The sequence below is a fragment of the Macaca fascicularis genome, chromosome 1 (assembly GCF_037993035.2).
Source record: "Macaca fascicularis isolate 582-1 chromosome 1, T2T-MFA8v1.1".
Taxonomy (NCBI): Eukaryota; Metazoa; Chordata; class Mammalia; order Primates; family Cercopithecidae; genus Macaca; species Macaca fascicularis.
This window is the reverse complement of record NC_088375.1, coordinates 182,271,620-182,283,787: the sequence shown is the minus strand read 5'-3', so window position 1 is coordinate 182,283,787 and position 12,168 is coordinate 182,271,620. Positions and strand designations below refer to the sequence as shown.

General features: G+C 39.9%; 1 protein-coding gene across 41 annotated transcripts in view; it reads right to left on the bottom strand.

Annotated features, from left to right (window-relative positions):
* The window catches only part of TUT4 (terminal uridylyl transferase 4), a 130,606-nt gene that overhangs the window by 21,273 nt on the left and 97,165 nt on the right, over positions 1-12,168 (bottom strand). For all 41 annotated transcript variants that reach the window (XR_012420155.1, XM_005543360.5, XM_005543357.5 and 38 more), the window contains 4 exons: positions 851-928; positions 534-711; positions 220-267; positions 50-132 (listed from right to left, as the gene is read on the bottom strand). Coding sequence is in view for 40 of the 41 variants with exons in the window: in XM_005543360.5 (XP_005543417.2) it covers positions 50-132; positions 220-267; positions 534-711; positions 851-928 (387 nt within the window). In the remaining variant the exon portion in view is untranslated. The remainder of the gene's footprint in view (positions 1-49; positions 133-219; positions 268-533; positions 712-850; positions 929-12,168) is intronic.

Here is a 12,168-nt window from a genome sequence, read left to right as displayed (position 1 = left end):
TTCTACTTAAAAAAAGAAAAGATTCTCAATTCATATAATGTAAACTTACAGCTTCTCTGCCAATGAGTGGATAAAAAGGGGTACCAAAAAGTTTCCTTCCATTGATAAATGCTTTCATGATGAAATTGGTCACTATTGAAGAAAGAAGAAAACAATAAAGATGCAGACATTAATGAGTCAGAGTTTTAAAATCAGAGAAAATCTATATTTAAAACTTACTTTTTCTAGAAACTCCAGCACCAAGGTTATGATTCAAGTCAAAAGGGTCTATAAAAGAAATACATCAATGATTAAGAATTACATTCATTGTACCATAAAAATATACTCAGAAGTCATTGCCAAAGTCTAATACTTATATGTACTAAGACTATACAAACCAGCAAATTCTTCCTCTAAAATTACAGATTAAAGGATGAAAACTGATAAAAATCTAGAAGAAGAATCTTCCAAATCCTAATGTATTTCAGTTTTCCCCTCAATTTCCTTGACCAAATTTTGGTTGCTCCTGAATTAATATCAGCTTAAATGATTACCTTCAATTGCAATGCACTTGGAAGTCCACTGCTTCTCGAAAGTTGTCAACAGCTTTTTCTGCCGAATGCTAATTACATATTCCTTGAAATCAAACTCTTCAGTATAGAAACGAAGCAGTCCCAACCAAAGCTCCCCTAATGATTCTGTGTTCTTTCCAAGTGAAGGTAAACGTTTTTTCTACATATAAAAAAATGAACAATGTCTATACAGTACTATCCAAAATACGGACAGCAAAACCAAGTAAAATTATTAAATTAAACAAATGTTAACATATATCAGTGAGCATTCTAGAACATAAAGACTATTTTAAAATTACCAGTTCTTCTGTTTTATCAAAGAAAAAAGCATTCCATCCATCAACCATTCTCTGTGGAATCTGTTTTCCATCAAAGATCTGCATAAAAAAATTAATTGTATTATTAGATTTCAAGTGATCCAACCCAAAGGCCCAAATACTCTAATATCATTTTAGAATTTACCTATAAGACACACTAAAATACTTCTTCCGGAAAGAACGTGTCAGGATGATGGTATAATTTGATGCCAAGAAATTAATGAATAAAACGTACCTGAAAGACCAAAGCTGGAAAAGGATGTCTTAAGAGAATCAAACTCCAAATGATACATTTGATGTTACCTGATATTACCTACTTAGACTATCAAAACATATCCAGTACAAGAATAATGAAGCAAAACTAAAAAAAGAAACAGCAGTTATGATGAAACAGCAGTTTCATCAAAGGATCACAGATGTAAAAACACAAAATAGATAATACCTACTGATGGTGCACCCAAAGGAAGTCAACAGAACTGTTTTGGGACCTAGTACTTTTAATCATTTATCTATATCAGATAAGGCTAAAAAGCAACTGGACAATCATTTTGTAAAAATAAAAAATTAGGGCTGGGCATGGTGGCTCATGCCTCTAATCCCAGCACTTTGGGAGGCCGAGGAGGGTGGATCATGAGGTCATGAGTTTGAGACCAGTCTAGCCAACATGGTGAAACCCAGTCTCTACTATAAAGATACAAAAAATTAGCTGGGTGTGGTGGCACATGCCTGTAATCCCAGCTACTCGGGAGGCCAAGGCAGGAGAAATGCTTGAACCCAGAAGGCAGAGGCTGCAGTGAGCTGAGATCGCACCACTGCACTCCAGCCTGGGCAACAGGGCAAGACTCTGTCTCACCAAAAAAACAAAACAAGACAAAACAAAAAAGGAAAGTTAGGAAGCTTTCCCTTACATTTTGATAAAGATTATAAACTTTATTTTTATTTATTTATTTTTTTGAGACAGAGTCTCGCTCTGTCTCCCAGGCTGGAGTGCAGTGGCCAGATTTCAGCTCACTGCAAGCTCCGCCTCCCAGGTTCACGCCATTCTCCTGCCTCAGCCTCCCAAGTAGCTGGGACTACAGGTGCCCGCCACCTCGCCCGGCTAGTTTTTTTTTTTTTTTGTATTTTTTAGTAGAGACAGGGTTTCACCGTTTTAGCCAGGATGGTCTCAATCTCCTGACCTCGTGATCTGCCCATCTCGGCCTCCCAAAGTGCTGGGATTACAGGCTTGAACCACCGCGCCCGGCCCTAACTTTATTAATTATGAATAATAATTTGCTGTCTTAAGGAGAAGAAAAAAGGAGAAAAAATGCTATTTTCACAAGAAGAAAAGTATCCCGTGAGATGTCTGTGTAACTGACTTCCACAAGTAATTGAGACTTTTATTCTAAAGGAGGTTTAAGAAACAGATGCAATAAAGAAGGAAGGTGCAATAGATGCAGTCAGCAGAGCCGATTTCTAGCCTCTATCCTGAGAAATAGTGATTCTGGGCAAGACAATCATCTCCCTAAGTGTCCAGTTTTTCCAGTGAAAATGAGAAAAGGCTACACAAATTAGTCAGTCAGTAGTTTATAAATGGAGAAAACATACCACATCACTTTCTCTTTACCCTCCACCCTGAGTAATGGGTCCCAGAATATAATTAAACCACAATACCACTTAAATCCACTAGTTAAGGTGGGCCTGGACCCAACAGTCATTTCCATTTTTGATGTGACAGTGATTTATAAAATTAACTACATGTCTGGCCCCTCCAATTTTATTCTCAGATTTAACTTATTTGTGGGTAATGACTATGGCTTATCTCTGAAATCCAGAACCCTACCAGACCAAAGCCACGAAGAGAACACTTAATATATGTTTGTTGAGTGACTGTATTTACTACGTAAGTATGTTACACAGAAATCAAGTTTCCGGGACTAGGGCTAATAAGTTGCTTTTTTACATTTACATATTACTTAAACAGATACAGTTTACCAAAAGTCATCTAGCATATATTCTGACATTTCATAAAACGAAAAGTGAAAGACTGAGGCCGGGTGCAGTGGCTCATGCCTGTAATCCCAGCACAAAGTTTGGGAGGCTGAAGCAGGCGGATCACCTGAGGTCAGGAGTTCAAGACCAGACTGGCTAACATGGCGAACCCCATCTCTACTAAAAATACAAAACATTGGGGGCGTGGTGGCTCATGCTTGTAGTCTCAGCTACTTGGGAGGCTGAGGCAGGACAATCTCTTGAACCCAAGAGATAGAGGTTGCAGTGAGCTGAGACTGCGCCATTACACTCCGGCCTGGGTGACAGAGTAAGACTCTGCCTCAAAAAAAAAAAAAAGAGTCAATTACAGCTATTAATATCTGAAACAAAAGACATAGGATCTCTGACCTCAAGAAAGAAGTAAAGATAAAGGGGCTGACGTGTAATATTTCACCCTTAAAGATTCAGACGCTATTACAGGTATTTCATGTTTTGTAAACACAGATTTGCTAGATATTGAAATGAACAAACTACCTCTTTAGAACTCTGTTTTCAGATAATTCACACTTCTGAGTAACAACAATCCAACTCTTTAGATCTTGATTGTTTTTAAGAGATTTCATACTTTTCAGTAATATCCATGATCCAACCCAACTATGTTGGCTGATAACGCAGTGGAGTAGGTCTGTGGGCCTTGGAACATTAATCATCACTCATTTTGCCTATTTTTTTGAATTCTCATGTTTCACTTTTTTAAATTCTCCCCACTCTGTTTCAGCCATTGGAAGCACTAATGCTATCCACTTTTATACACACACACACACACACACTCTCTCTCTCTCTCTTTTCCTCTTCCTATCTGTTCTCTCTCATTCAACACAAATCATCCTCCACTCAGCACTCAATCCTCCCTCTAAACAAGTAAGTCAATCATATTATAAGGATCACCAAATAAGTCAATCATATTTATGTAAAGAACGACCCTAAACATGTCCACATTTCTTATATTATTGTGATATTCTAATATGTACTCCTATACTCACACTGCATTTTTCCTTTTAGACAGAGTCTTGCTCTGTCGCCCAGGCTAGAGCTCAGTGGCATAATCTCAGCTCACTGCAACCTCCACCTCACCAGTTCAAGCCATTCTCGTGCCTCAGCCTCCCAAGTAGCTGGGATTATAGACATATGCCACCATGCCTGGCTAATTTTTGTATTTTTTAGTAGAGACGAGGTTTCACCATATTGGCCAGGCTGGTCTCAAACTCCTGACCTCAAGTGATCCACCCACCTCGGCCTCCCAAAGTGCTGGATTACAGGCGTGAGCCACTGCGCCCAGCCTAACTTGTAATTTTTTAGTTGTGGTAAGATAAACAAAATATAAAATTTACCATCTTATGATGGTATACATAAGTATACATACAGTTCTGCGGCATAAGTATAGTTATACTGTCAGGCTACCATCACCACCATTCATTCACAGAATACTTATCATCTGGTAAAACTAAAACTCTGTATTTATGAATCTATTATTTCCCATTTCTCCCTCCTTGATTCCCTGGCAACCACCATTCTATTTTCGGTCTCTATGAATTCAACTACTCTAGGTACTTCATATAAGTAGAATCAATTAGTATTTGTCTTTCTGTGACTGGATTATTTCATTTAGCATAATATCCTCAAGGTTCATCCATTAAGTTGCAATTTTTAAGCTGATATGGGTTAAAAACTTTTTTCATAAAATCATGGGTGAACACTCCCAAATCTCTTTTGGAATTAATTTTTATGTGAAAATTTGCATTTACTTATAAATTATGATTTGCTAGGATAGAGCAAAAATCTTCTGCCTAGGACAGCTCCTTTTGACGTAAAGAACTTCGTATTGCTGACCATCAAAAAAATGCTCTTAGCTGTGCCTCAGTAATACCCAGCCACTTAAAGCTTAATTACAGCCAGGTGCGGTGGCTCACGCCTGTAATCCCAGCACTTTGGGAGGCCAAGACGGGCAGATCACGAGGTCAGGAGATCAAGACCATCCTGGCTAACACGGTGAAACCCCGTCTCTACTAAAAATACAAAAAATTAGCCAGGCACGTTGGCGGGCGCCTGCAGTCCCAGCTACACGGGAGGCTGAGGCAGGAGAATGGCGTGAACCCAGGAGGCGGAGCTTGCACTGAGTCGAGATCACGCCACTTCACTGCAGCCTGGGCAACAGAGCAAGACTCCGTCTCAAAAAAAAAAAAAAAAAAAAAAAAAAAGCTTAATTACAAATGGAGGCAGACATCATTAGCTTCATTAAACATATCCTTACCCTTAAAAGATAATTGATGCCAATGGCCAATACTTAAATGATACCAAAGCAATGAACAATGAGGTCCCATATGACAACCATTAAAAAAGGCCAGAAACAAAAATCCATGTATCATCAGTCTATACATATCACGAAGTCCCCTGAAATCAAACTTCATTATGATGGGAAACATTCCATGAACTATCTCTCATTTGATCAATATTAAGCAGATGTCTGTTAAACAGATAATGAAAGAGTTTTTAAAGCTGAATATGGTAGTCCTACCTACATTTTTCCAATAATAATAGTAATAATGCTAATGGTCATAAATCATAATAGTAAAAATAATAATAAAAGCAAGCACTGTTTATGAATGTCTACTTTAGCACCTACTACATTCCAAAGCACTCAATGTTTCTGTTCCTCATATCAACACTGAAATATTATCATTATTACATTTTTAATGATGATGAAACTCAGACTTATGCAGATTGTTGAAGGCCAAAATGTTAGAATTAGGATTCCGACTAGTTATCTCTAGCTCTAAATACCATGCCTTGCTATTTCTATTACTTCATGTAGTGACTCCTAATCCATGCGTAAGGAGAGAATACAGACAAACCACAAAGAAAATCAAATTTGTGGTCCATTTTTGTTAATCATAGTATTCTGGCAAAGTGGCAAATTACATTACTGGAGAATTAGTATACATATGATCCCTATTTAAAGCCTAAACAACCATCAGAATAATAGAGTAGGCCAGGCGTGGTGGCTCACGCCTGTAATCCCAGCACTCTGGGAGGCCCAGGCGGGCAGATCACGAGGTCAGGAGATGGAGACCATCCTGGCTAACACGGTGAAACCCCTTCTCTACTAAAAATACAAAAAAAGTAGCCAGACGTGGTGGCGGGCACCTGTAGTACCAGTTACTTGGGAGGCTGAGGCAGGAGAATGGCGTGAACCTGGGAGGAGGAGCTTCCAATGAGCCAAGACAGTGCCACTGCACTCCAGCCTGGGTGACAGAGCGAAGACTCTGTCTCCAAAAAAATAAATAAATAAACAAATAATAATAAGGGAGTAATGCTAGCCTTGGCAGGCCTAATTATGGTAAATTTTAAATATCATCCAGTGAACAAATTTGTTAAAAAACAAATCACTCCTAGTCAGGCTAATTAAGAAAAAAAGAGAAGGTATATAAATTACTAACAACAGAAATGAAAGAGGTGACATCAATACATATCTCATGGACATTAAAAGAATAATAAAACAATACTATGAACTACAATTTTGATAACCTAGATGAAATGAACTAATTCCTTAAAAGACACAATATGCCAGCCACGTGCGGTGGCTCACGCCTGTAATCCCAGCACTTTGGGATGCCAAGGCGGGCGGATCACCTGAGGTCAGGAGTTTGAGACCAGCCTGGCCAGCACTGGTGAAACCCTGTCTCTATTAAAAATACAAAAATGAGCCGGGCATGGTGGCAGGCACCTGTAAATCCCAGGTACTCCGGAGGCTGAGGCAGGAGAATTGCTTGAACCCAGGAGGTGGAGACTGCAGTGAGCCGAGATCACGCCACTGTACTCCAGCCTGGGTGACAGAGTGAGATTCCATCTCCAAAAAAAAAAAAAAAACAGACACGATATGCCAAAACTCACATAAGAAGAAACAGAAAATCTGAATAGGCCTATATCTATTAAATAAACCGAATCAATAATTAATAACCATCCAAAAGAGAAAGCACTAGGCCTAGATGGCTTCACTGATGAATTCTACCAAACACTTAAGGAAGAAATTAAACCAATTCTCAAAGAATGAGTTAGGAAGTGTTCCTTCTGCCTCATCTCTTTCAGAGGACAGAAGCAGAAGGAACACTTCCTAACTCATTCTACGAGGCCAGCATTACCCTAATACCAAAACCAGACAAGGACATTGTAAGTAAAGAAAACTACAGACCAATCTCTCGTGAACAATGATGCAAAAATCCTCAACAAAATATTAGCAAATCAAATCCAATAATGTACAAAAAAGCGAGTTATACAAAGCAGGTTCAACATCTGAAAATCAACTGATGTAGCTGTGACATTATAAAACATATATTTGGCCTCCAAACCCATTTCCTGACATACAACTCGTAACATCCTTGGAATCTCTAAAAACAAGTCTTTTTGTATGTAAGCAAGTTGACTACTGGCTGACAGCCCCACAGGTATCTTTAAAATGGGGGTTGGTCACCAGAAAGACCAAGGCATGATTACAGGGTTGGAACTTTCAGCCCTATACCCCAACCTCTGGGGAGGGGAGAGGTGCTAAAGGTTAAGTTGATCACCAATGGCCAACAGCTTGGCTTAATCAATCTTGCATATGTAATGAAGCTTCCATAAAAACCCAAAGGTTTCGGTCCAAATAGCTTCTTGATAGCTGAACACATGGAGGTTCCTAGATGGTAATATGCCCTGACAGGGCATGAAAATTCCTCATCCCTTCTCCCATACCTTGCTTTATGTATTTCTTCATCTATATCCTTTCTAATATCCCTTATAATACACCAGTAAGCCTAAGTAAATGGTTGAGTTCTGTGAGCCATTCTAGCAAATTAATCAAACCCAAAGAGGTCATAGGAACCCAAACTTCAAGCCGGTCAGTCAGAAGTTCTAGAGGGCCTAGACTTGCAACTGGTGTCTAAACTGGGGATAGTCTAGTGGGACTGAGCCCTCAACCAGTGGAATCTGATGCTATAGATGGTGCCAGAATTGAACTGGAAGACACCACGGTGTTCAATGCAGAAGTAGCTGCTTGCTTGGTGTGTGGGGAAAACCCCCCAACACATGTGGTCACATAAGTCTTCTGAGATTATTGTTGTTGAGTAAGAGAATAGAAAAAACATTTTGGGGGCTGGGCGCGGTGGCTCATGCCGGCAATCCCAGAACTTTGGAAAGCCAAGGCAGGTGGATCACCTGAGGTAAGGAGTTCGAGACCAGCCTGCATGGCGAAACCCCGTCTCTACTAAAAATACAAAAAAATTAGCCAGGCATGGTGGCGAGCACCTGTAATCCCACCTACTCGGGAGGCTGAGGTAGGAGAATCACTTACACCCAGGAGGCGGAGGCTGCAGTGAGCCGAGACTGCGTCACTGCACTCCAGCCTGGGTGACAAGAGCGAAACTCTGTCTCAAAGAAAAAGAAATAAAAAACATTTTGGGTTTGAGTGTGTGTTTTCTCCTCAGTAACCCATCACATCAACAGGCTAAAGAAAAAAAGTCACAGATCAACAGATGCAGAAAAAGCATTTGACAAAATTCAACATCCATTCATGATTTAAAACAAAACAAAACGGCCGGGGGCGGTGGCTCAAGCCTGTAATCCCAGCACTTTGGGAGGCCGAGACGGGTGGATCACGAGGTCAGGAGATCGAGACCATCCTGGCGAACACCGTGAAACCCCATCTCTACTAAAAAAATACAAAAAACTAGCCGGGCGAGGTGGCGGGCGCCTGTAGTCCCAGCTACTCGGGAGGCTGAGGCAGGAGAATGGCGTGAACCTGGGAGGCGGAGCTTGCAGTGAGCTGAGATCCGGCCACTGCACTCCAGCCCGGGCTACAGAGCAAGACTCCGTCTCAAAAAAAAAAAAAAAAAAAAAAACCAAAATTCTCTGTAAACTATGAATGGAGGAAAATTTCTTCAGCTTGTTAAAGAAATCTACAAAAATCCTACAGCTAACATCATACTCAAATGGTGAAAAACTCAATGCTTTCCCTTGTAAAATCAGGAATAATACAAGGATGTTCTCTTTCACCACTCCTTTTCAACATCTGGGAAGTCTTAGGTAATGGTGATACTGGAAGTTCTAGCTAATGCAATCAAACAAGAAAAGGAAATAAAAAGTATACAAGTTGAGAAGAAATAAAACTGTTCATATATGACATGATAATCTATGCATAAAATCCAAATTGAAAAAATACTCCAAGAACTAATAAGCAATTATAGCAAGTTTACAAGACACAAGATTAATATAAAAAATTCAAACACTTTCCTAGATACATGCAATGAACAAGTGGAATTTGAAATTAGAAATACAGTATCATTTACGTCAGCACCAAAAAATGAAATACATAGGTATAAGTCTAACAAAATATGTACAAGGTCTACATGAGGAAAACTATAAAACTCTAATGAGCAAAATCAAAGAACTAAATAAATGGAGAGATATTCCATTATAATTGACAGGAAGACTCAAAATTGTCAAGACTCAAAATTGTCTAGACCAAGTTCTTCCCAACTTGGTCTACAGGTTCAATTCAATCCCAGTAAAAATTCCAGCAAGTCATTTTGTGGATATTGACAAACTGATTCTAAAGTTTACATAGAGAGGCAGAAGACTCAGAATAGCTAACACAATATTGAAGAACAACAACAAAGCTGGAAGACTGACACAACCCAACCTCAAGACTTATTATAACGCTACTATAAATAAGACACTATGGCATTGGTGAAATAATCAATAAATCAATGGAACAGTGGAGGGCCCTAAAGTATATAAATATAGTTAACTGATCCTTAACAAAGGAGCAAAGACAATACAGTGGAGAAATAATATTCTTTTCAACAAATGGTACGAAACAAATGAACATCCACATGCAAAACAATGAATCTAGGTATAGACCTTACACCCTTCACAAAAAATTAACTCTAAATGGGTCACGGACCTAAACGTAAAATAAACAAAACTCCTGGAAGAAAACACAAGAGAAAATCTGTATGACCTTGAGTATAGTGATGTCTTCTTAGACACAACACCAAAGGCAAGAGCTATGAAATAAATAATTGACAAGATGGACTGCACTAAAATTAAAATTTTCTGCTCTGCAAAAGACAATGTCAAGGGAATGAAAAAACAAGCCACAGACATGGAGAATATAGCTGCAAAACACACATCTGATAAAGGACTATTATTCAAAATACACAAAGAACTCCTTAAACTCAACAGTAAGAAAATAACCTGTTTAAAAACTGGACCAAAGAACCTCACCAAAGAAGACATATGAATGGCAAAATAAGCATATGAAAAGATTTCCGCATAATGTCATCAGGGAGATGCAAATTAAAATAACAATGGGCCAGGTGAGGTGGCTCACACTTGTAATCCCAGTACTTTGGGAGGCCAAGGCAGGCAACTTACTTGAGCCCGGAGTTCAAGACCAACCTGGGCAACATGGAAAAATCCTATCCCTATAAAACAAACAAAAATGAGTCAGGCATGGCAGCTCATGTCTGTAGTCCCAGCTACTTGGGAGGCTTATGTAGGAGGATCACTTGAGCCCAGGAAGTGGAGGCTGCAGTGAGTGGAGATTGCACCACCGTAATCTAGCCTGGGCAACAGAGCAAGACTCTCTCTCAAAAATAAATAAATAGACAAATAAAACAAAATATTAGATTGATGCAAAATAAATTGTGGTTTTGACATTAAAAGTAATCTCAACACTTTGGGAGGCTGAGGTGGACTTGAGCCCAGGAGTTCGAGAACAGCCTGAGCAACATGGCAAAACCCCGTCTCTACTAAATATATAAAAAATCAGCTGGGCTTGGTGGTGTGCACCCGTAGTCCCAGCTACTCAGGAGGCTGAGGTGGGAGAATCACCTTAGCCTGGGAAGTTGAGGCTGCAGAGAGCCATGACTGCACCACTACAGTCCGGCCTGGGCAGCAAAAAGAGTGAGACACTATCTTAAAAGAAAAAAAAAAAAAAAAAGAGAGGCAGGGGAGGGAGGACGGATGGACGGACAGACGGATGATTATACACCTAAGAAAAGAAAGAAAGACTACTACACACCTAAGAGAATGGCCAAAATTCAGAACATGGACAAGTACTCAAACGCTGGGTGGATGTGGAGCAACAGGAACTCACACACACTGCTGGTAGAAAGCAAACTGGGTACAGTCACTTTGGAAAACAGTTGGTCATTTCTTACAAAAGTAAACATACTCGTATATATGATTCAGCAATGTGACTCCTTCGTATTCACCCAAAAGACCTGAAAATTATGTCCATATAAAAACTTGCAGAGATGTTTGTAACAGCTTTATTCATAATAGCCAAAACTTGTAACACAGATGTTCTTCCATATGTGAATGAATAAACTGTAGTACATCCAAACAATGGAATATTACTGAGCACTAAAAAGAAATGACAGGCCAGGCGTGGTGGCTCATGCCTGTAATCCCAGCACTTTGGGAGGCCGAGGCAGGTGGATCACCTGAGGTCAGATGTTAGAGACCAGCCTGGCCAACATGGTGAAACCCCACTCTACTAAAAATACAAAAATCAGCAGGGTGTGGTGGTGCATGCCTGTAATCCCAGCTACTCAGGAGGCTTAGGCAAGAGAATCGCTTTAATCGTTTGAACACCGGAGGCAGAGGTTGCAGTGAGCTGAGATTGTGCCACTGCACTCCAGCCTGGGCAACAGAGCGAGACTCTGTCTCAAAAAAAAAAGAAAAGAAAAAAAAGGAAATGATAAAATAGATTTAGAGGTTCAACAAAAAAGTCTAAGCATTTAAAAATTTAAAAAAAAGAAAGGCTGGGCGTGGTGGCTCAAGCCTGTAATCCCAGCACTTTGGGAGGCCGAGACGGGTGGATCACGAGGTCAGGAGATCGAGACCATCCTGGCTAACACGGTGAAACCCTATCTCTACTAAAAAATACAAAAAAAAACTAGCCAGGCGAGGTGGTGGGCGCCTGTAGTCCCAGCTACTCGGGAGGCTGAGGCAGGAGAATGGCGTAAAGCCGGGAGGCGGAGCTTGCAGTGAGCTGAGATCCGGCCACTGCACCCCAGCCTGGGTGACAGAGCAAGACTCCGTCTCAAAAAAAAAAAAAAAAAAAAGAAAAAGAAATGAGCTATCAAGCCACGAAAAGACATGGAGGAAATTTAAATTTAAATACATATCACTGAGTGATGGAAGTCAATCTGAAAAGGCTACATACTGTATGATTCCAACAATATGATATTCTGGAAAAGTCAAAACTATGAAGACAGCACAAAGAT